Raw genomic sequence first — 21,667 nt, 5'->3', positions numbered from 1 at the left:
TGTATCTCTCTTGACAAGGAGGCCTCTCTTTACTAAGCCCAGGCAAGGTGAGGCTGGTGCTGACCTTACAGAACTGAGGAGGGTGTCCCTGACAAGGTGAGCTGCAGGTACACAGAAAGAGACCCTCTCTGACCTTGCAGGCATGGGGACTCTCCCAAACTGAAGAGCACCCATCACTCTTTGCTAAGTCACATAAGGTAAAGACCACATGTACAGAGGCATTGTCATTTCCTCACTAAGGCTACTGCACATTAAACTGTCTAAAGTCATATACAGTCTACGATCTGAACCTATGGTGCCAGCAAGGCCTCCAACCAGTGGCCACATTCCGTCACCAACATGCCCCCTGGGCCCACAGAGTTAAATACCCTGGGTACTGGGCAGCCCCTTGCTAGCCCAGGCCTTCCCCTGACACTGCAGCAGCTCAGTTTTACACAGAGCTTTGCACGTACTCCTGAGGGCGCTTGTCTGTGCCGTCCACTTACACAGGCCTCTTAACACAGCTATTAACATACTCCTTAACAATTGCCATTTGCAAGTGTGCAGATTGCTGCCTAGCATTCCTCCTCTTGGACCTGCACTGCGACTTCAGCAACTCTCAGGGAGGGACCACACCTCGTCTCCACAGCCAGGATCTCCCGCTGAGCCACCCCTTCCACAGAGCCAGCTTCAGCAATAAAGATGCAGATGGAAAGCTGGGCTGGAACTTCAGGGCACATGCCATTTGCGCTGCTCAGGGGCAGGTCGGCACCTGTATCAGGGGCGTCGGCACCTGTGGGAATGTCAAATTAGACATCTGTTAATAGCAGCTGTCCTACAGTGTCACACATGACACCCAAAGGAATGGAAGGTGAGATGGTCTGGCTGTTGTCACTCCAAGACTATATGACCTCACCCAGGTGCCACTCACATGGGGCTTCCCTGTGTGCTGAATGAGGTCCCAGCTCACAGAATAAACCAAACACTGAGACTCAGTGTTAGGCTGCAGGGATGGCTCAGTATTTAAGAGCACTTGCCGCTCTTTCAGAGGACCCAGGTTCAATTCCCAGCACCAACAAGGCAGCTCACAACCACCTGTAACTCCACCTCTAGGGCACCTTTCTGGTGCCCAAGGGTGCCAGCACACATATGGTATAAACTTCCACACAGGCACACAAACAAAAATAAAACAAAAAAATCTTGTCTTTTCTTTTTTTTAAAGATTTATTTATAATTTATATGTACATAAGTACACTGTAGCTGTTTTTAGACACACCAGAAGAGAGCATCAGATCTCATTACAGATGGTTGTGAGCCACCATGTGGTTGCTGGGATTTGAACTCAGGACTTTCAGAAGAGTAGTCAGTGATCTTAACCCCTGAACCATCTCTGCAGCCCCAAAAAAATCTTTTCTTAAAAAAAAAAAAAAAAAGACCCAGTGTCTAAGCTTGTCGCTGAAAGCCATAGAGTGTGCCAGCAGGGACGGTACAGAACATGGTAAATAGTTACAAGGCTAATCCAGACATTTATAACCTAAGAGAAGTCAAATAAAAAAAGATATTTAAAACTCATCTGAATATCTTTGGTTTCTATGGGTTAGATAAATAGGCAATTTGCTGGTTGGAGGAGGCACTACAATAACATAACCAAACCCTGGGCTCACACATGCTAGGCAAGCATTCTTTCTGAGAACCACAACCCCAGTCCCGGCCAGTCCCCTTTAAAGTGAACAATTCAGAGCTGTGTGACCAGCCCCACTCTCTCAGGCTGTCTCTCAGGGCTGTGTGACCAGCCCCACTCTCTCAGGCTGTCTCTCAGGGCTGTGTGACCAGCCCCACTCTCTCAGGCTGTCTCTCAGGGCTGTGTGACCAGCCCCACTCTCTCAGGCTGTCTCTCAGGGCTGTGTGACCAGCCCCACTCTCTCAGGCTGTCTCTCAGGGCTGTGTGACCAGCCCCACTCTCTCAGGCTGTCTCTCAGGGCTGTGTGACCAGCCCCACTCTCTCAGGCTGTCTCTCAGAGCTGTGTGACCAGCCCCACTCTCTCAGGCTGTCTCTCTACATTTTTTTTTTGGTGACTGTTTTACGATCTGGGAAGTTAGTGCTGGGGCTCAAACCCATGGCTCTCCACACACACTAGACACCATGCGGAACTACATCTAGCCCCAGATTCACTTTCAAACCTCCCAGTACAGAACTCTCCAGGCCACAAGAGTGCCTCCCTAACATTCACAACTCTGCTTTCTATACACATCTGTCCATTCTGGGCGTTACACACAAATGGTGTCGGAGCTTCTGGAGCCTGGACCCTTCCACTCGGCACTACGTTTTCACTCTATAAACTACTTGGTCAACTCTCGATGCCAGTGTTCTTGGGAGCTCAAAACAGAAGTGCAATCTGATGTGCCCTATGCATCTTCAAGCCCAGACTCTCTCAGCAAGAGGAAGCTTATAGTTTCCTTTTTAAGCAAAAGCCATGAGAGAGCTGGGAAAAGAAAGATTCCTGCCTGCAGAGAGCCCTGAGCAAATGCACCAGGCTCTGGAACCATGGCTGGTGACACAGGCTCAATAGCAGTAAGCCCCTATGTGTGGCCAGCGTGACTCACGTATGAACTCCAGCCAGCCATCGCTCAGATCACTGTAGTCCGAGTTGCCTCTCCTTGCAACATGCGTTGCCTGTATCAGCAAATCCAGCCTCTGAAGGACTGTCTCCCTGCAAGAGAGGAAGATAACACTTCTTAGCCAGTAGCCAGCAGGGCTGGTCCTCAAGTTCTTTTCTAAGAGTGGCCATGTGTCTTTGCTGTGAGCCCAGATAAAAATCTGCTGGAGCAACTGGCATTAGAAACAGGATGTGTGCGTGTGGGTGTCTGCTGATGAGATGGCTCAGCAGTTAAGAATACCTGCTGCTAGCTGGGTCTGGTGGTGCACATCTTTAATCCTAAGCACTTGGGAGGCAGAAGAGGGAGGATCTCTATGAATTCGAGGTCAGTCTGGTCTATAGATCGAGTTCCAGGACAGCCAGGGCTACACAGAAAAACGCTGTCTTGGAAAAACAACAAACAAACCAAACCAAACAAACAAAAGGAATGCTTGCTGCTCTTCCAGACTTGGGTTTGTAGCATGTAATTTTTAAATGCAAGCTTGCTCCTTGCCTGATACTAGCAATGGCTGTCTCACCCAGCCCCTCACTGTCTGCACATGGTGCATATACATGCAGGTAAAAACGCTCATACCATAAAATGAATGTAAGTGGGGGAATGTGCTGGCAGAGGTCAGTGAGGTGGCTCAGTGGATGGAGGAGTTCAAATGCAGGCCTAACAACCTTGAGTTGTATTTCTAGACTCTACAACATGACCAAAGAGAGCACTGGCTCCCAAGAGCTGTCCTCTGACCTCCATAGGTGAAGCTAACGTATGAACATGCATCCTTCCACAAAATAAAGATAAAAGTACAAAAAAAAAAAAAAAGGCTAGAGAGATGGCTCAGTGGTTAAGAACACTGACTGCTCTTCCAGAGGTCCGGAGTTCAATTCCCAGCAACCACATGGTGGCTCACAACCATCTGTAATGGGATCTGATGCCCTCTTCTGGTGTGTCTAAGGACACAGACAGTGTACTAATATAAACAAATCTTTAAAAACAAAAACAAAACAAACAAACAAAACAAGAAAAATAGCAACTGTTGGGAGGATGTGGAAAACCTGGAGCCGTCCATCCCACTCTGCTGTGAGGACAGCAAAGGGTGCCACCAACTGTAGTAAAAGTGGGTTCTGCAGACAGAAAAGGAAATTACCAGATGACCTGGCACTTCCATCCCTGGGGGCACAGACCAAAAGAACGGGAAGCACATTCAAACAGAAACCTGTGCAGGCTTGTGTGCAGTAGTCTACACAGCCAAACGATGGAAGACCCAGATGTCCATCGACCCAGGCTAAACAAGACATGATATAAACAGACACACAGAAGCTACGTATCACCATAGAAATGGACAGAGTTCTGGTGTACACTGTGACATGGAAAACAGCAGGGTCGTATGATTCCAGAACAGGCAAAGCCACAGAAGCAGAAAGCAGGGTGCTTGGTGCCCGAGGCTTTGGAGAGGAGATCTGGAGGAGTAACTACTTATACATACAAATTTCCACTTTTGGTGATGCAATATTGTAGAACTAGATAAAGGCTTTCATAACATCATGAGGGGCCTAAATGACACTCGATTGCTCACCTTTTCTTGTCTTTAGTTTTTTAGCCATTTGTGTGTGCATGCATGTATGCATGTGCCATGGCATACTTGGGGAGGTCAAAGGTCAACCTGAACAAGTCAGTTTTCTTTTACCACATGAGTCTTGGTCTTGAACTCAGGTCATCAGGCCTGGCAGCAAGTACGCTTATCTGCTGAGTCCTCCTGACAGACCGCTTGTCTGATCTTACGTTGAGACAGGGTGTTAGCTGCAGATGACCCTGAGCAGCAACCCTGCCTCAGCCTCTAGAGTGCTGGGATGGTGGCATGAGCAGTGTGTCTGCCTGAGTCACTTACTTCCCAATGACTACATTATGCAGATGTTACACCAACTTCAAACAAAAACAAAAAGAATCAGAGCTACCAGGATGGTTCAGGGTAAGACACACACCACACACACACACACACACACACACACACACACACACACACACACACCAGGGCATGCAAGCACCTGTACACACATACACATATACAATTCATACTCACATACATATACACATATGTGCACACACACACACAAACTTCCCCATACACAGACATACACACACACACCACAAACACTGGAGCATGCTTGTACCTCTCCTCCCTCCCTCTCTCTCTGTCTCTCTCCCCTTTCTCTCTTTCTGTCTCTCTCCTCCCCCTCCCTCTCCCCCCCTCTCTCTTTCCCTCTCCTGTCTCTCTCTCTCTCTCTCAGACACACACAAATACCCATGCCAAGGCATGCATGCACCTGTACACACACACAAATACACACACACACACACACACACAGTATACATGTACCTGTGTTTATACACATCACACACACAATAATCATTTCATAAAAAATGTTAAAAGCAGACATGTGTGTCCACCATTCACTATCACGTCCACACCATCTTTAGTTCACTGTAACTTTTCAGTCTTTTGTCTTTAACATTCACACAGGCAATTAATTTTAAGGAGACCACTCAAAATGCAGGAAAATTCATCAGTGAAACTCACGGGAGCCAGCTCTGGAGAGGTGGAGACAGGAGGACTCAAGAGTTGCAGATCTTCTTGGCTACTTGAGGCTTCACACAAACCAACCAACGAGAGACTCACCTGAGCTGCGTACAGTTCTCCTTAATCCCAACTTCCAATAGGCAGCCAGAGAAGGCATTTTCTCCAAATAAAATGGGTCTGAGAGCAGCTGACGTGCATAGGCCCCTTCCAGCTGCAACAGAAGGATGAACCCTCACTGTTCTGCTAAATACAAGGAAAGATTTATTTCAAGGACTTCCTGAGAGTTCTCTCAGCAGTGTTCAGGAGGCTGAGGCAGGGGCATGTCGGTTCAAGGCCAGCCTGAGCAAACAGAAAGACCTTGTTTCGAACAAACAAAAACTGTTCATTTTTATCTTTTTTTTTTTTTTTTGAGACAAGGTCTTACATAGCCCAGGCTGGCCTGAATTGATTATGTAGCTGAAGACAGCCTGATCCCCTGATCCTCCTGCCTCCACTTTTTAAGTGCTGGGATGACAGGAATGCACCAACACACCTGGCCAAACAAGACAAAACCAACAGTGGGCAAGTAAAAATAAAGTTTCTAGCTTCTGTTTTGTTTTGTTTTGTTTTGTTTTTTGAGACAGGGTTTCTCTGTATAGCCCTGGCTGTCCTGGAACTCACTCTGTAGACCAGGCTGGCCTTGAACTCAGAAATCCACCTACCTCTGCCTCCCAAGTGCTGGGACTAAAGGCATTCGCCACCACCACCACCCGGCAGTTTCTAACTCCTGAAAACTGGGATGTTACTCTCATCTAGTGGTTCCCAACCTGTGAGTTGTGGCCCCTTTAGTGGTCACAGATATCCTGAGTGTCACTGCAATTTATAACAGTAGCAAAATTACATTTATGAGGTAGCAAGGAAATAATTTTATGGTTGGGGGTCACCACAACATGAAGAACTGTCTAAAAGGGTCACAGCATCAGAAAGGTTGAGAAGCACTGCTCTAATCTTTCTGATCCTTTCAAAGCCAAATGAAGGCTCTATCCTGCGGGGAGTTCTTGGACCAGGTGTGGTGGCTCCCTGTAGACATTGCTGTTTCTGGCAGGTGTGAGCAACTCCTACTGCCATGCTGGGTGCCCTCTGTTAGGAGGGAAGTGTTCTGGCTCCAAGAAACAGCACGATGGGCTGTGGCCACAGACAACACAGTCTTGCCTGAAATGCTCTTACAAATACCCAGCACTTTAGGTACAACATGCAAGGAATCCTTAAAAACGAAAAAAAGAAAAAAAAAGTCCCGGAAACACAAAAGGCAGCCCTTCCCCCCCACACCATAAACCAAAAGGGTAGCAAATGTGTCTAACTCCAGGCTATGGGGGCAGATCACGAACGGAAAACCACCTTACCTGGCTGCCAGAGGTGCAGCGTGGTGACATTCATCCCATTGGTATGCAGGGCTCGGACTGGCTTGCCAAGCTGGTAACCTAGACACAGAAAACAAAGCCTCTATCTTCCCTCCCCTTAAGGTAAGACAGCGAGAGGGGAGCTGGGGTGCTCTGAAGGTGTTTGGCCCCGGGGAGCGGGGAGCGGCACTATTAGGAGGTGTGGCCTTGTTGGAGGAAGCATGTCACTGTGGGGGTGGGCTTGGAGACCCTTCTAACCAGGGGGTTGTCAGTCTTCTCCTGTTTGCCTTGGGTGTAGAACTCACGGCTCCTTCTGTAGCACCATGCCTGCCATGCTTCCCAGTGATGCTAATGGACTGAACCTCTGAACCTGTGAGCCAGCCCCAACTAAATGCTGTTCATTAAAAGAGTTGCCTTGGTCATGGTATCTCCTCTCAGCAATGGGAACCTTAAGACTGAAGCCAAGGGGAGCCTCTGTGTCGGCGATTTGTACACACAACCCCAGCTGCCAGCACAGCAGCACTTGGGAGGGAGGCTGAGACTGGAGGATGATGATTTCTATTTACTATTTTGATTTTTTTTTTTTTTTGCTTACTAAATTCCTAGCCAGGCGTGATGGAACCCATGTGTAACCACAGTTCTTGAGGTGTGGAGGGAGGACGACGCTCACAACCACTTACACAGAAGGCTGTGCCATCTACCTAGCAACAGCACCAACATTTCCCAAAACAATTCCCTACAGCAACGCCCTACTCACTGCATATCCGCTCCTCCCTCTCCATCCTTGAGTGTGATTTAGTGCCAGTGCTACATATCAGGAGCCAGTCAGGGTCTCCGTCGATTTCTACATCAGGCCTTATTTCCCACCATTCCTGAAAACCAGCCCCTCCTGTGTTTTATTTATCGCAGTTTATCAAAATATTACCACACGTTACCACATCTCAAGTGCTGAGTGCTCCCACAGGATGTAACAGGCACTGAGAGGCCAAAAGATGGCGAAGTGAGCAGATAAATGAACAGCAAGCTGGTGCTAGCCTTTCCTGAGTGACTTGAATGAATGTGCAGTCAGGAGACACAAGCCCATTGCACTGGTGGGCTAGCTCGCAGGAGTGTGGATGACTGTAAGACAGCTGCATCACTGAGAATCCCACCCAGCATGGGCGGTGACTCCTGTCCCACGGTACCTCCTAAGCCCACACACAGCTGGGGAGGGGAACGGGTCTGATGGGGGTCTCTCGTAGATACAGTCAGTCACAGTTGTTCTGACTAAGGTAGAAATGGCTACTCAGAGGACAGTGGCCTACAACAAGGGTATCAGGTTTCTTAAAAGGCCAGTGGCACCAGGTGGTGGTCCTGTGCCTTTAATCCTAGCTACTACAAGGCTGAGGGAAGGCATAAAATCAAGAGTTCAAGGCCAACCTTGGCTACACACAAACACCACATCTCAAAAACAAAACAAAACAAAAAACCTCCCAAGGGTCAGAGAGATGGCTCAATGGTTACTAGTACTTGTTGCTCTTCCAGAGGATCCTAGATTGGTTCCCAGCACCCATGCTGGGCAATTCACAGCTGCTTGAAACTCTACATCCGAGTAATCTCACAGCCTCTTCTGATCTCCATGGGCACCTGCACACAAGCGGCACATGTGCGTGAACACACACACAAACATAAATAAAACATAAAAATAATTTTAAACAAGTGGCTGGGGGCTGGCAAGATAGCTCAGCGGGTAAGAGCACTGACTGCTTTTCCAAACGTCCTGAGTTTAATTCCCAGCAACCACATGGTGGCTCACAATCACCCGTAATGAGATCTGATGCCGTCCTCTTACACTTCTGAAGATAGCTACAGTGTACTTATACATAAGAAGAAGAAATAAATCTTTGGGTGGGAGCGAACAGGGACTGAGCAAGTGGAGTTGACCGCAGCAAGTGGGGTCGACTGGAGCGAGCAGAGGTCCTAAAAATTCAATTCCCAACAACCACATGAAGGCTCACAACCATCTGTACAGCTACAGTGTACTCGCATACATAAAATAAATAAATAAATCTTAACACCCCCCCCCCAAAAAACCCAAGTGGCTAGAGAGATGCCTCAGCAGTTAAGAGTAATAGCTACTCTTCCAGAGGACCAGGGCTCCATTCCCAACACCCACATAGCCACTCACAAGTGTTCCAGTTGTGAGGAACAACTCCAGTTCCAGAGGATCCAATAGACACACATGCAGGCAAAATACCAAGGTACATAAAATAAAAATAAATCACTAAAAAAAATTAAAACAAGACAACAATAACAACAAAACCACCACAAAACAGCCAGGCATGGTAGCACAACCTATAATCCCAGTACTGGGAGACAGAGGCCAACAGGTCTCTAGTCCACAGAGAGAGAAATCCAGGACAGCCAGGGCTAGCTACATAGAAAAGCCATATGAAAAACAAACGCAAAACAAACCAACCCACAAAATAAAAGAATAGAAGACCAAAGGCCAAAGAGAGTAAAATGTGCATGCAAAGCAACATTGTATATTAGAATATAAACTTGTCATAGAAGAAAGGAGACTGTCCTGGAATAAACAAACTGGTCATGGAGGCAAGCACAACTCAAGACAGTTCCTCATGACCACGGGACAGCCCGGGATGCCACCCTAAGATCTGTGCTGAAGAGCGGCACTGTCACTCATCCTACCTGGATTTCCAGAAAATTCCTTCTCACCACCACTGTTATGGCTTAAAAACTTCACTGTGAATCTCTGGGTCATCGTTCCTAGAAGCAAAAGGAACCGGAGACATAATGTGTACCATTCTATTGGGAAAAGAAAATAACCCCCGTGAACATGAGCATGCTGTAAGGCTGAGGCAGGAGGATTGCTCTTAGGCTAAAGCCAGGGCTACACGTCAAGGCCCTTTCTTGAAGGAAAAAAAAAAAAAAAAAAAAAAGAATCAAAACAGAAACAAGGCAGGTGGTGTTGTACACATTTAACCCCAGCACTCTGGAGGTTGAGTTTGAAACCAGCCTGGTTAACACAGAAAATTCCAACTAAGGACTATGCAGTGAGACCTTGTCTCTATTTATTTATTTATTTATTTTTATTTTGTAATAAGCCATCCAGTTTAAGGTAATTTTTTGTTTTGTTTTAAAAAGGATATCTATGGGGGTTGGAGAGATGGCTCAGTGGCTAAGAGCACTGACTGTTCTTCCAGAGGTCATGAGCTCAATTCCCAGCAACCACATCGTAGCTCACAAGCATCTGTAATGGGATCTGATATCGCCTTCTGGTGTGTCTGAAGACAGTGACAGTGTACTTACATATAACAATAAATAAATCTTTAAAAAAAAAAAAAAAGGCATGTACCACCATGCCCAGCCTATTCTTTTCCTAATTTTAAAGTTACATTTCATTGTTTTGTGTGGGGAGCACAAGAACCAGCAAATCCGTGGAGGACTGAAGACGACTCAGCCTCCTCCGTTCTGAGGGATCAGTCTCAGGTTGTCGGCAGCAAGTACCTTCAGTGACCAGCAGAATCATTGTGCCAGCCAAAACTGGTACTATTTTCATTGTTAATTGCATATATGTATGTGTGCATGTGTGCATAACAGTGCCTGTGGAGCCACTCAATCTCCTCTGAGCTTCCCAATAAAGATGCTGGGAACTGAACCAGATCCTTTGGAAGAGCAGCTGAGCCATCTCTCCAGCTCAGGCACTATCTACTTTTTTTTTTTTTTTTTTAAATCACTTTTATTTTCTTGTTCTTTTGAGACAGGAATTTACTGTATGTACCCAGGCTGCTCTTGAGTTCACTACCAATCCTCCTGCCTCAGCCTTAGAAGTCCTGGCACTACAGAGGTGAGGAGCCATGCCTGGCACGAAATTACATTTGATGTGCAAAAGAACCCCGATCCTTGATTCAGTGAAAAACCGCACAGGATAAACAAGTCTGGCTTCCTTTGAGGGGTTCAGGGGTTATAGCTCCGGAAAACACTGGGAGAGGAGACACTTGAGACGGCAAGCATTCTGAGCCCCTCACCAGCATTACCTCTCTGGCTGGTGCTGATTTCTGCCCTGATGATTGTGATGTCTAGGCCGCTGATGGAATTATTTTGCCATCTGAAAACATAATGCTCTTCCACATTCACATTTCTGGGGGCCGATCCCGCACTTAAAATTGTGTCTGCAAAGACAAGAATATGTGCATAAATGAAAACTCTTTCTGAGTTGCAATCTCTTACTAGGAGGGGCTCTCTCTGCCTCAGTGGGCTCCTGCCAGCCTGTCTCCCCAGCTCCCTCAGGAAAGCCTGGCCAAGCTCTTCCTCCATGGAACTTCCTGTCAGGGTCAGCCACATCCTCTATTCCACCTCAGTTCCCTGAGTAAATCTGTCCCTTTCCCTTGATTCCTGTGTCCTCGGTGCTTGGCTCATAGCTTGAGCACAAGTGTGCACTTGGGGACACTCACGCTCCGGAAGCAGAGGCGTCTAAACACACAGCCAGGAACAAGGTCATAAACCACTGGAAAGGAACAAAAACCACACCTTCATTCAAAACAAAGGGCTGTGCACATCGGCCCCACCCACGAAGCTGCTAGGGCGGCCTCACAGCTGCAGAGCGTTAACTACCAGCCGGAGACAGCTCAGATCCCCACAGGAAGCCAGCTGAGGGAGCTTACAGTCAGTTCTGCCATTTAGCCTGGCAGAGAATAAGACGCCCCGTTTCTAACAAGGTGGGAGATGAAGACCCATGGCCAAGGTTGTCCTCTGATTTCCATGCATATGCCTCCACTCATAAACATGCACACATATCATACATCATACACACACACGCGCACACACACACACACACACACACACACACACACGCACACACACGCTTGCACACACACAGAGATTAGAAAGACAGGCACAAATGAACATGCTGTGCCTTCGAGGATTCTTAATCTAAAAGTCACTTAAGAAAAGGCTCTCTGGAGGAACCAGAGACCTGGAGGGGACATTGCCGTGCATCCCATCAAGGCCTGTAAGGAGGTGGCTGAGGTCACAGTTGGTGCATAGAAGCCAGGCAGGTGTACAGAACACACAACAGAACTTGGCTGGAGCACCCCTCCTCCAACTCTGCTGATCCTACATCAATTCTTTCTTAAAGATTTATTATTTGGGGCTGCAGAGATGGCTCAGCAGTTAATAGTGCAGACTGATCTTCCAAAGGTCAAGAGTTCAAATCCCAGCAACCACATGGTGGCTCACAACCATCCATAACGAGATGTGATGCCCTCTTCTGGAGTGTCTGAAGACAGCTACAGTGTACTTATATATAATAAATAAATACACCTTTGAAAAAAATTAGAAATTTTGGGTTGGAGAGATGGCTTAGAGGTTAAGAACACTGTTTGCTCTTCCAGAGGTCCTGAGTTCAATTCCCAGCAACCACATGGTGGCTCACAACCATCTATAATGGGATCTAATGCCTCTTCTGGCCTGCAGGCATAAATGAAGGCAGAACATTGTATACATAATAAATAAATAAATAAATAAATCTTAAAAAAAAAGAGTTATATTTTAATTTTATGTATATAAGCACTTTGCTCGCATGTGCATATAAGTGGATGCACCACAGTATATGACTGGTGCCCACAGAGGGCAGAGGAGGACACTGGATCCACTGAAACTAGAGTTACAGATGTGAGCCATATGTGGGTTCTCTGCAAGAACAGCAAGTGCTCTTAAATGTTGAGGGTCCTGCCTCCAGTTTAACATTTTACACTCTGTTGTGTGTTTATATATGTGTAAGTACTCCTGTGTGTGTATTTGTGTACGTGTCCATGGGTGAATGTAGAGGTCGGAGTTTAAGGTTGGGTATCTTCCACAATCACTATCTACTTTTTCTTTTTCCACATTTTTATTTATGTGTGTGTGTGTGTGTGTGTACATGCCCTTGCATGTACCCCCAGCAAATACACACACACACACACACACACACACACACTCGACCCACTCGAGCAGGACAGTTTTCAGGAGTTGGTTCGCTCCATTGGCCACATAGGTCCCAGCGATGGAGCTCTGGGCCTCAAGCTAAGCTGCAAACACAGAGACCCTCTGAGCATTCTCTCTGGCCCAGCATCTTATTTCTATGCTTTGATTTTTGACTTAATATCTCTATGTATCTCTAACTTCTCTGGAACTTGCTATGTAGACCAGGCTGGCCCAGAATACATAGAGCTCCACCTGCCTTTGCCTTCTGAGTCCTGGGATTAAAGGTGTGAGTCATCACTGCCCAGCCTGATTTATTTTTTAAGGCAGGGTCGCGCACTGAACCTGGAGCTTACCGACTCTGTTAGACTGGTGGGCTGTTGAGAGCTGGGGATCTTCTTGTCTCCACTTCCCTAGAGCTGGGGTTGCACTGCATACCATTGCACCCAGAATTCTATATGTGGTGGGGAGCACACTTCCCACTTGTACATACAGAACTGCTATGAGCCATCTCCCAGCCCCTCCTCCCTCAAGTCACCATGAAATCTCACTTCTGTGCTGGCGAAGTACCACACTAGGAAGATGCGAAACTGAAAGCCAGGGATGTTAGCCCATGCCTGTCGACTCAACACTCAAGAGCCTACCTTGTGACTGCTGTGACACATGGTGAGACCCTGTCTCAGAAACACAAGCCACAGGGGCTGGAGATGGGGCTCATGGGTTAAGAGCAAGTACTGCTCTTCCAGAGGACCCAAGTTTAGCTCCCAGCACCCATGCCTGGTAACTCACAGCTGCCTCTAACTCCAGCTCCAGGAAATCCAGCTCCCTCTTCTGGCTGCCAAGGACATTTGTGTCAGTGTATACCGGCTCAGACCCAGCAGTTGCTCAACAGTTATGACTGACCTGCTGCTCTTGCAGAGGGCCAGAGTGTGAGTCCCAGCATCTGCGTCAATCATTCATAATCTCCTGTAACTCTGAACGGGTGATATCCTGTTCTGGCCTCACCACACACACATAGACAGAAATGAATCTTTTTAAATTTGTTTAAAGCAATAATAAAGATAAAGTTTAAAAAACAACTACAAACCAGGTTTGTTGGTGTAAGCCTTTAAATCCTGGCACTCGGGAGGCAAAGGTAGGCAGATCTCTGTGAGTTCAAGGCCAGCCTGGTCTACAGAGGAGTTCCAGGACAGCTACACAGAGAAACCCTACTTGAAAAAAACTAAACCAAACCAAACAAACAAACAAAAACAAATATAAAACAAATGACACAGACATAGTGGTTCACACCCTTAAGCACTGGGGAGGCGAAGACAAAAGCATCTCTGTGAGTTCGAGCAGAAAAGAAAGAACGTGTATTTTGTAGACGTGGCATGGATATGTGACACTGACGCACCTGGACTGGTGATGAACTTGTCCAGGTCAGTGGCTTGCTCATAGGTTACTTTTGGTGTGACCAAACCTAAAAAGACACAGAATTAACTTCCACAGCACCATGTGGTCCATCACGGTGGCACTCACCTACTCACAAGAGGCATATCAAGGTAGTAAGGACCCAGACTTTATGACACAAACTTACAATCCCAGCATTCAGAAGACAGAAGGAACAAGAGTTCAAGGTCACCCTAAGCAATACTACCTCAATAAAGAAAGAGAGAAAGAAAGGAAGGAAGGAAGGAAAGAAGGAGGGAAGGAAGGAAGGAGGGAGGGAGGGAGGGGAGAAGGGAGGGAGGGAAGGGAAGAAAGAAGAAGAGGAAGGATGAGGAGGAGGAGCGGGAGGAGGAGGAACAGGAGGAGGAAGGCTACTATGTAACCATGCCTTTAGGGAGATGCCTCCCACCCCTCTCCCTACTCCTACACCTTCAGAGGCTGGGATCCCTCTGCTTCTGGCCCCTCACTACACCTGCACCGGGGATGGCAAGAGCTGCTCCCAGCCCCTGTGCTGTTGCTCTGCAGGAAGAGCTGCGGGGTGGAATATACACAGAGCGGCCATTTCGGAAGAGTGCTATGTCCCCCAAGCTCATCAAGTAAACTGCATGGCATGGTGATCCCATTCATAGGACCGTGCCCAAGAAAAAGGAAAATCTACCCCACAAAATTGTGTCCCCAAGTGCTCACCCCATCACTGGTCACAAAACCAGGAAGTGGCGATGGCCACAAATGGACAAAGAAACATAGCTGAGCCGTACAATAGAATAAGACTCTGGCCCTGCCCATCCAAGAAAAAGCAGCACAGATTTGTGCTTTCAAAAGATGGTGACAAAGCCGGGCAGTGGTGGCGCACGCCTTTAGTCCCAGCACTTGGGAGGCAGAGGCAGGTGGATTTCTGAGTTCGAGGCCAGCCTGGTCTACAGAGTGAGTTCCAGGACAGCCAGGGCTATACAGAGAAACCCTGTCTCGAAAAAAGATGATGATGATAGCCAGGCAGTGGTGGTGCACACTTTTGATCCTAGCAATCGCAATGCAGAAGCTGGTAGATCTGAGTCTGGAGCCAGCCTGGTCTACACGGTGAGTTTGAGGACAGCCAGGGCTACAGAGAGAGACTCTGTCTTGAAAAAAAAAAAAAGCGTAAGGAGAAGAGGAAGTCTGGGGTGGATGGGGTCCTGAGTCAGTGTGCATCTTGGTGTAAATATGGACTCTGAGACCCACTGGCCCATGGTAAACTGGCAAAGCCATTACTCATATGGGCCAGGCTCAAAAAACACAGCAAAACTTTCTTTGGGAGTCCCAGTATGAGTGTCTACGAACTATTTATTTGCTTGCATGTGAAAGACTAGCAAGTGCAGCTTCCTCCTGGACATCTACAGCCTGAGACCCATGCCTACAGGGACTCCCTCCAGAGATCAGCGAGCTTCCCCTCCCCCTGCCTGGTACCTAATGCACACGCTGAGGTTCCCCGCCATCACAGTAGCAGTTAGAGAACCCTACCCAACCCATCCCAGTTTCACAGTGTGCGTCTCTCCTTTCTCCAGTCCTCCGCTGCCCCTAGCCAGGGTTCCAGTACCCAAGCCTCTTGGGATGCACCACCACAGGAATGTTTCTATCGAGGTGAAACGCAGTGACAGACAAGAGCTCGGTGGCTCAGTGCTGAAAGGATGCCAGCTCCCTTTGCAGATGCCGAAAGATCCGGAGCTACTCAGAAGTGTGGGGTACACAGTACTGTAAAGAAAGCCGCTGCCACTCACGTGGCCTTGTGGAGATCTGACCTAATTCTAAAGCCCTTTGTGAGGAGGTGTTATTCAGGATGTGAACAGAGTTCCATGCCCAGTGCAGAGAGGAAAATACCAACCACAAGCGCAGGGTGCTGTTCAATCAGACTGAACGTATCCCATGAAAACGCCATCTCCAACCAAGAGATGAACCATCACCGGATGCTAAGCTTGTGGCTTACACACAGAGAAGGGGGAGTGCGTCTCTATTAACTCCACCATTCTAACCATAAAGGCAGCCTACCTCCTGCTGTGCGGATCTTCATGTTCTCTGGGACAATTCCATCCCGCTCTTGGTGCACTTCCAGGTCCATGATGCATATACTGTCAAAATTCCTCAGGAAAGCCACGGGAGCATCCTGTAGACACTGCCCAGCTAGAGACACCTGAGGGCAAGGAACAACTACAGTACCTCTGGGCTTCCCTACTGCAAGTTGCTTTCTTCTGTCTGGCTCTATTGCTGGACAATATCTACAGTAAGTACCCACAATGACAGGATTTAGGAAGCCAAGATCTGGAAGCCCCTACTATTCTCTAATACACCTGGGACAGACCCTGGCCATGTCCACTAACCATACAAGCTATGACGTACATTTGACCTTGGTGTCTCCCTCATCACAACCTGATTTTGGAGGGAGGTGGGAAAGCCAGGGCCTCACATGGGAAAACCAGGGCCTCTACTGCTAAGCACCACCTCCTAACCCCAGTCAGTTTCAATAACATGAAAATTGGTTCACAGGGCTAGACATGGTGGCTCACATCTTTCATCCCAGCACTCGGGAGGCAGAGGTAGGAAGACCCCTGTGAGTTCAAGGCCAGCCTGGACTACAAAGTGAGTCCAGGATGGCCAGGGCTACACAGAGACACCCTGTCTTGAAATACCAAGAAAACCACAAAAAAAAAAAAAAAAAAAAAAAAAAAAAAAAAAAAAAAAAAAAAAAAAAAAAAAAAAAAGAAAAAAGAAAAGAAAAGAAAAAGAAAACAAAAACAAAAACGGTTCACAGGAGTAACAGACAACTATCCGGCATCCCATGTTTTCTTCCCAAAGGCATACTTTCCTGATGGACGCAAAAAGCAAATACTACACGTGACTTTCTAAGCTTTTTTTGTTTTCCTATTGTTCTTTTGCTTGTTTGTCTGTCTGTTTAGACAGGGTTTCTCTGTGTAGCCCTGGCTGTTCTGGAACTCACTCTGTAGACCATGCTGGCCTCGAACTCATAGAGATCCTTACTGCCCCTGCCTCTGAGTGCTGGATTAAAGGCATGAGTCACCACTGCCTGACTTAAGACCTCCTAACCTCAAAGGATGTTTCAGCATTCCGCGTGTTATACTCAACCACATATTTAGAGCTTCTTAGAAAGGGCTGGGGCTGGGAGTGGAGAGCCCTTGATTGGCATACACCAGGTTCTCTGGACCAGCCCAGTACAACAAAAGCATAAACCATGGATAGGGAGTGAACCGGAGACTGACTACGGCCTCTAGAGTCCACACAGAGACTCTCCTGCTTTATTACACACGTTCCTGCTTCGACTCAGCAAAAAGACAGGTTGAAAATGAGCCTTTTCAGTCTAGAGACTATTAATAGTTACTGCACAAGAGGAAAATAAGCTGCTTAGAGGGACATTCTCAGGGGCAATGCTAGTTAAATCCGAGTGTTGAAATGAAAAAAGTTACCTGAGGGATGGTAAAATACCCCTCCGCGGTCATAATGGGATCTCCTTGTTTGTAACTGGCGTCAGCAAAGTCTCTTAGGTCGAAGTGCAAATGGGCTTCAAAGCCCGGGGAATATCTGGGGGAACTGAGAGACCGTGAGAGAGAGGGACAGAGACATGATCAGTGGGCCCGCAGGGGGCCTGCTTAGCCTGAGCGCAGGCCCATGACCCACCCCAGAACAACAACAAAAGACCAGTAACACTTCAGCCATTTTTGCTTTGAGATAGGGTTTCGTGTAGTCCAGGCTGACTCAAACTCTCTGTGTAGCCAAGGCTGACCTTGAACTCCTGACCCTGTCTCAGCCTGCTATTTGCTGGGGTTGGGTTGCAGGGACACAACACTAACCCTAGCTCTTCTTCTTTTTTTTATAAGATCATAGTTACAAAGTTTTCAATGGAAGGCTGGAGAGATGGCTCAGTGGTTAAGAGCACTGACCGTTCTCCAGAGGGCCTGAGTTCAATTCCCAGCAACCACATGGTGGCTCACAGCCATCTGTAATGGGATCCAATGCCCTCTTCTGGGGTGTCTGAAGACAGCTACAGTGTACTTACATATAATAATAAATAAAATACTAAAAAAAAAGGTTTCAATGATACAGGACTATAAAACACAGAAAGTTCGAGCCCCTGAGGCTCCCGGCCCTTCCTCCATGCTGGAAAGTCACTGCTAAGTGCTGGCTGCATCTGCTGGAGTTGTTTTTCACAGTTCTTTCCAACGTTTTGGGAGAAGTGTCAGACATGGCCTCCCTAATCACAGCCTAGCATGGGCTTCTTTATAGTACAGAGATAAAAACTGGGAGCCAAGTCAAGGACTCAGGAAAAGGAAACCTGGTGGCCCCTCCCAGGCAGCACTAGGTACTCACGTGCCACCGTGGTAGAAGTGACCGAGGAACGGTGAGGTGGAGGGTGGCGACTGCACACACAGGAAGGGAAACCAGTCAGGAGTCTGGTGAGTAGTACCGACTTTACAGCGATGGTGGGACGGAGGGCTGACGTGCCCTCCAAACACACCGGAGAAGCAGGACCCTTTGAACAGCTCTTTTACTTCCGGCTGACAGTCCTGGAAAACAGATAAAAAGAGCACACAAGCTCCCACTGTGATGCTGGGCACAGCTCCCAGCTAACGTGAGGACGTGCACTCTGAGGCCACCATGCTTTGAGGCCACCAACGTGCAGCCCGGTAGATGAGAGGGCACCACGTCTCAGTCTCCTCCCAAAGTGCTTTGCGGTGCTAGAAGAGTTCCTTGGCGCTGTGGAGAGAGGGTCAGTCAGTGAAATGCTCGGCACCCAAGCAAGAGGACCCAAGTTCCATTTTGAGAATCTACATAGAAAGGCTGGGTGTGAGGGCCTGTGATTATAATCTCACTGCTGCGAAGACTGAAGAGAGGCGCTCCCTGTGGCTCACCAGCCAGCCAGCCGGGCCTACTCTACCAGCTGCAGGTTCAGTGAAAGAAAATAATTAAAAAGGGTGCGTGCTTCCTAAGGTATTATCCTTTGTGTGTGCACACATGAGCGATCACACACACACATACACACCCTACACCATATATACACAAGCCTCCATAACACACACATGAGCAATCTCACACACACACACAGACACACACACACACCCTACGCCATATACATACAAGCCTGCATAACACACACACATGAGCAATCACACACACACACACACACAAATCTGTTCCTTACACTTGCATGATCACAAAGTTCCTTAGTCAGCTCCCAGTGAAGTTCAGTCAGAATCTTCCAGCCTACAAGGGAGTGAGCTTCAGGGGAAATGTCATCAAACCAGGCGCAGAGCTAGAGGTATGATCTCAGGAAGACGAGGCATGAGGATCAAAAGTTCAAGACCAGCCTGGGCTACTTACTTAGCAAGACTCTGTCTCAAAATTTTCAAAAGTAACAGAGAAGAGCTGGGCACGTTACTCAGGGGGAGCAGGGATGTGTGAGGCCCATGTTCAATCCCTAGTACCTTAAAAACAAATTCAAATTGTGAATACAGTATAAATTGGGATTATTTAGGACACCAGTGACACAGAATATATTTGGTATGCTTGGGTTGCTTATTTCTTTAGTTTGAGACAAGGTCTCCTTGGCTGGAACTCACTGTATAGAATAGACTGGCTTCAAATTCACAGAGATCCACCTGCCTCTGCTTCCTGAGTCCTAATATTAGAGGGGAGCACCACTACGCCCTGTTACCTACTCCTTTTTGGTTTGTTTGTTATTTTGAGACAGGGTCTCAGTAGCTCTGACGAACTGGCTATGCGTAAACCAGGGTTACCTACTGTTTTGTTTTGTCTTATGAGTACACTGTAGCTGTCTTCAGACACACCAGAAGAGGGCATCAGATCCCATTAGAGATGAGCCACCATGTGGTTGCTGGGAACTGAACTCAGGACCTCTGGAGAAACAGCCAGTGCTCTTAACCACTGAGCCACCTCTCCAGCCCCTTGGTTTTTTGTTTTTAAGAATATTTTTATTTTCTTTCACATGCATCAGCGTTTGCTTCTGTGTATGTGTGTGCTTATATGTGCACCACCACTCTTGGCCCTGTTCTTTTGATATGACAGAGAGTCTCACCGTGTAGACCAGGCCAGCTGTAGTTCATGGTAATCCCCTGTAGTGGCGTGGTCTGATGCTAACTCCCATATCCCAAAGCCTGGGTGCTCCAAGGTGAGCAGACCCCACACACACCAGCTTTCGTTGTAGGAACCTTGCCCACTCCCCATATTTTCCACGATTGGTTGATAAAGGTTCCTACAGCCTATAGTTGGGCAGAAGAGAGGTCGGTGGTTCCTGGGCTTGGGTTCTGAGGCAGGGAGCATGAAGGAGGGAAAGACAGAGGAGGGAGAAGGACATCTCCAGGGAGTGGATGGAGGACGGCCACGAGTGGCAGCCTGCTGGAGTAGGCGTGGCCCAGGCAGAACATGGCAAGCCACATCTCAGGATGACTGACAGGAAGTGGTCAGAGGGTAGCTGTCTGCCCAGCTCCAGTGCTTTAAGACTTATTACAAATATAAAGGGTTTTTTTGTCTTTTATTTGGTGACTAAATGATCTAAGGTAGGGTAGAAACCTCCAAATAATATTTACCACAACAATCCTCGGTTTTAGCCTTTCCCTTCTCAAAGCTAGGCTTGCCGGCCTGTGGCACCACGCTCACTGACTCTGTAGGAAGTCCCTAGAGGGGCAGCTACCACAGTATACAATATAGCCAGCTCCAAGGGGAGTTAGTGACAGACCAGGTACAGCCTGGCAGGAGCCATCCTTATTATGTAAATCTACTGATGGTGCCATGACACACGGGAGCATGTGGCTCTAACATAGTGACAAAAACAGCCTCTGCAGACATGTGCCCCTCGACATGTGCCCCTCGCGGCCCATTCTTTTGTGTTGGCTTTGTTTTGGTGTTTGAGGCTGCCTGATGACCTGTGAACTTGCTTAGGCTGCCCTTTAGCCCCTCACCCCTGCCTCCCCCTCCCTGTGCGGTGGTGGTGAAGTTCACTGGTGAGTATTACCTCCCAGGATTCATGGCAAGACTAGACATTATGTGTCTCTGAAGGGCTTTGTTTTGGTTTGTTCAATATGATACGCATCACAGGTCTGTCGGTCTAGCACTTGGGAAGCAGCCCAGAGTCCTCCAAAGCCATGTGAACCCCTATCTCAGAACAAAAGTGTACAGCTTTCTGCAAGTTATCCTATAAACTGACCTTAAGACAAGCAAGTCTGGCATGGGTGGGGGTCAACCATCCTATCGCGAGCACATAGCCAGCTAGGGATACACAGCAAAATCCGCCTCAACGCAATAATAACTGTCCTTCAATCCCAGTGCTTGGAAGACAAAAACAGGCAGATGTCTGTGAGTTCAGGGCCAGCCTGGGCTACATAGCAAGTTGTAGGCTAGCCAAGGCTATACAGCAAGACTCTCAAAACAGATAAACAAAAGCAACGACAAAACATTTCATTTTCCCAGTGGGAGAAGCAAAGGAAAAAAAAAATCTCAACCCCATACAACCACATTCCTGCAAAAATAGGACACCCTGGGTACCAGCTGTTGGAATTCTGTCTGGACTCCACCCTCATAGATCCTGGCACCACCAGGTATGCTCCTCCCCACGGTTACCTGGCAACAGCCAGGTAGGCCTGGCCCACTATAAAAGGGGCTGCTTGCCTCTCTCTCTCTCTCTCTCTCTCTCTCT

At 47.8% G+C, this 21,667-nt stretch overlaps 1 protein-coding gene across 3 annotated transcripts in view; it reads right to left on the bottom strand.

Moving 5' to 3' along the window:
- Nucleotides 1–21,667, bottom strand: part of Tctn2 (tectonic family member 2) — a 33,869-nt gene that overhangs the window by 2,523 nt on the left and 9,679 nt on the right. For 2 of the 3 annotated variants that reach the window (XM_031337968.1, XM_031337966.1), the window contains exons 6-15: nucleotides 18,325–18,521; nucleotides 17,424–17,547; nucleotides 15,994–16,135; nucleotides 13,937–14,002; nucleotides 10,617–10,751; nucleotides 9,268–9,345; nucleotides 6,583–6,660; nucleotides 5,300–5,411; nucleotides 2,584–2,690; nucleotides 616–772 (exon numbers count right to left, since the gene is read on the bottom strand). In XM_031337968.1, coding sequence (XP_031193828.1) covers nucleotides 616–772; nucleotides 2,584–2,690; nucleotides 5,300–5,411; nucleotides 6,583–6,660; nucleotides 9,268–9,345; nucleotides 10,617–10,751; nucleotides 13,937–14,002; nucleotides 15,994–16,135; nucleotides 17,424–17,547; nucleotides 18,325–18,521 — 1,196 coding nt within the window. The remainder of the gene's footprint in view (nucleotides 1–615; nucleotides 773–2,583; nucleotides 2,691–5,299; nucleotides 5,412–6,582; nucleotides 6,661–9,267; nucleotides 9,346–10,616; nucleotides 10,752–13,936; nucleotides 14,003–15,993; nucleotides 16,136–17,423; nucleotides 17,548–18,324; nucleotides 18,522–21,667) is intronic. The other variant, XM_031337967.1, reaches the window with a different exon arrangement.

This window comes from Mastomys coucha, unplaced genomic scaffold, assembly GCF_008632895.1.
Source record: "Mastomys coucha isolate ucsf_1 unplaced genomic scaffold, UCSF_Mcou_1 pScaffold22, whole genome shotgun sequence".
NCBI classification, from domain to species: domain Eukaryota; kingdom Metazoa; phylum Chordata; class Mammalia; order Rodentia; family Muridae; genus Mastomys; species Mastomys coucha.
The sequence above is the reverse complement of the archived record's forward strand: the minus strand, read 5'-3'. Positions and strand labels throughout refer to the sequence as shown.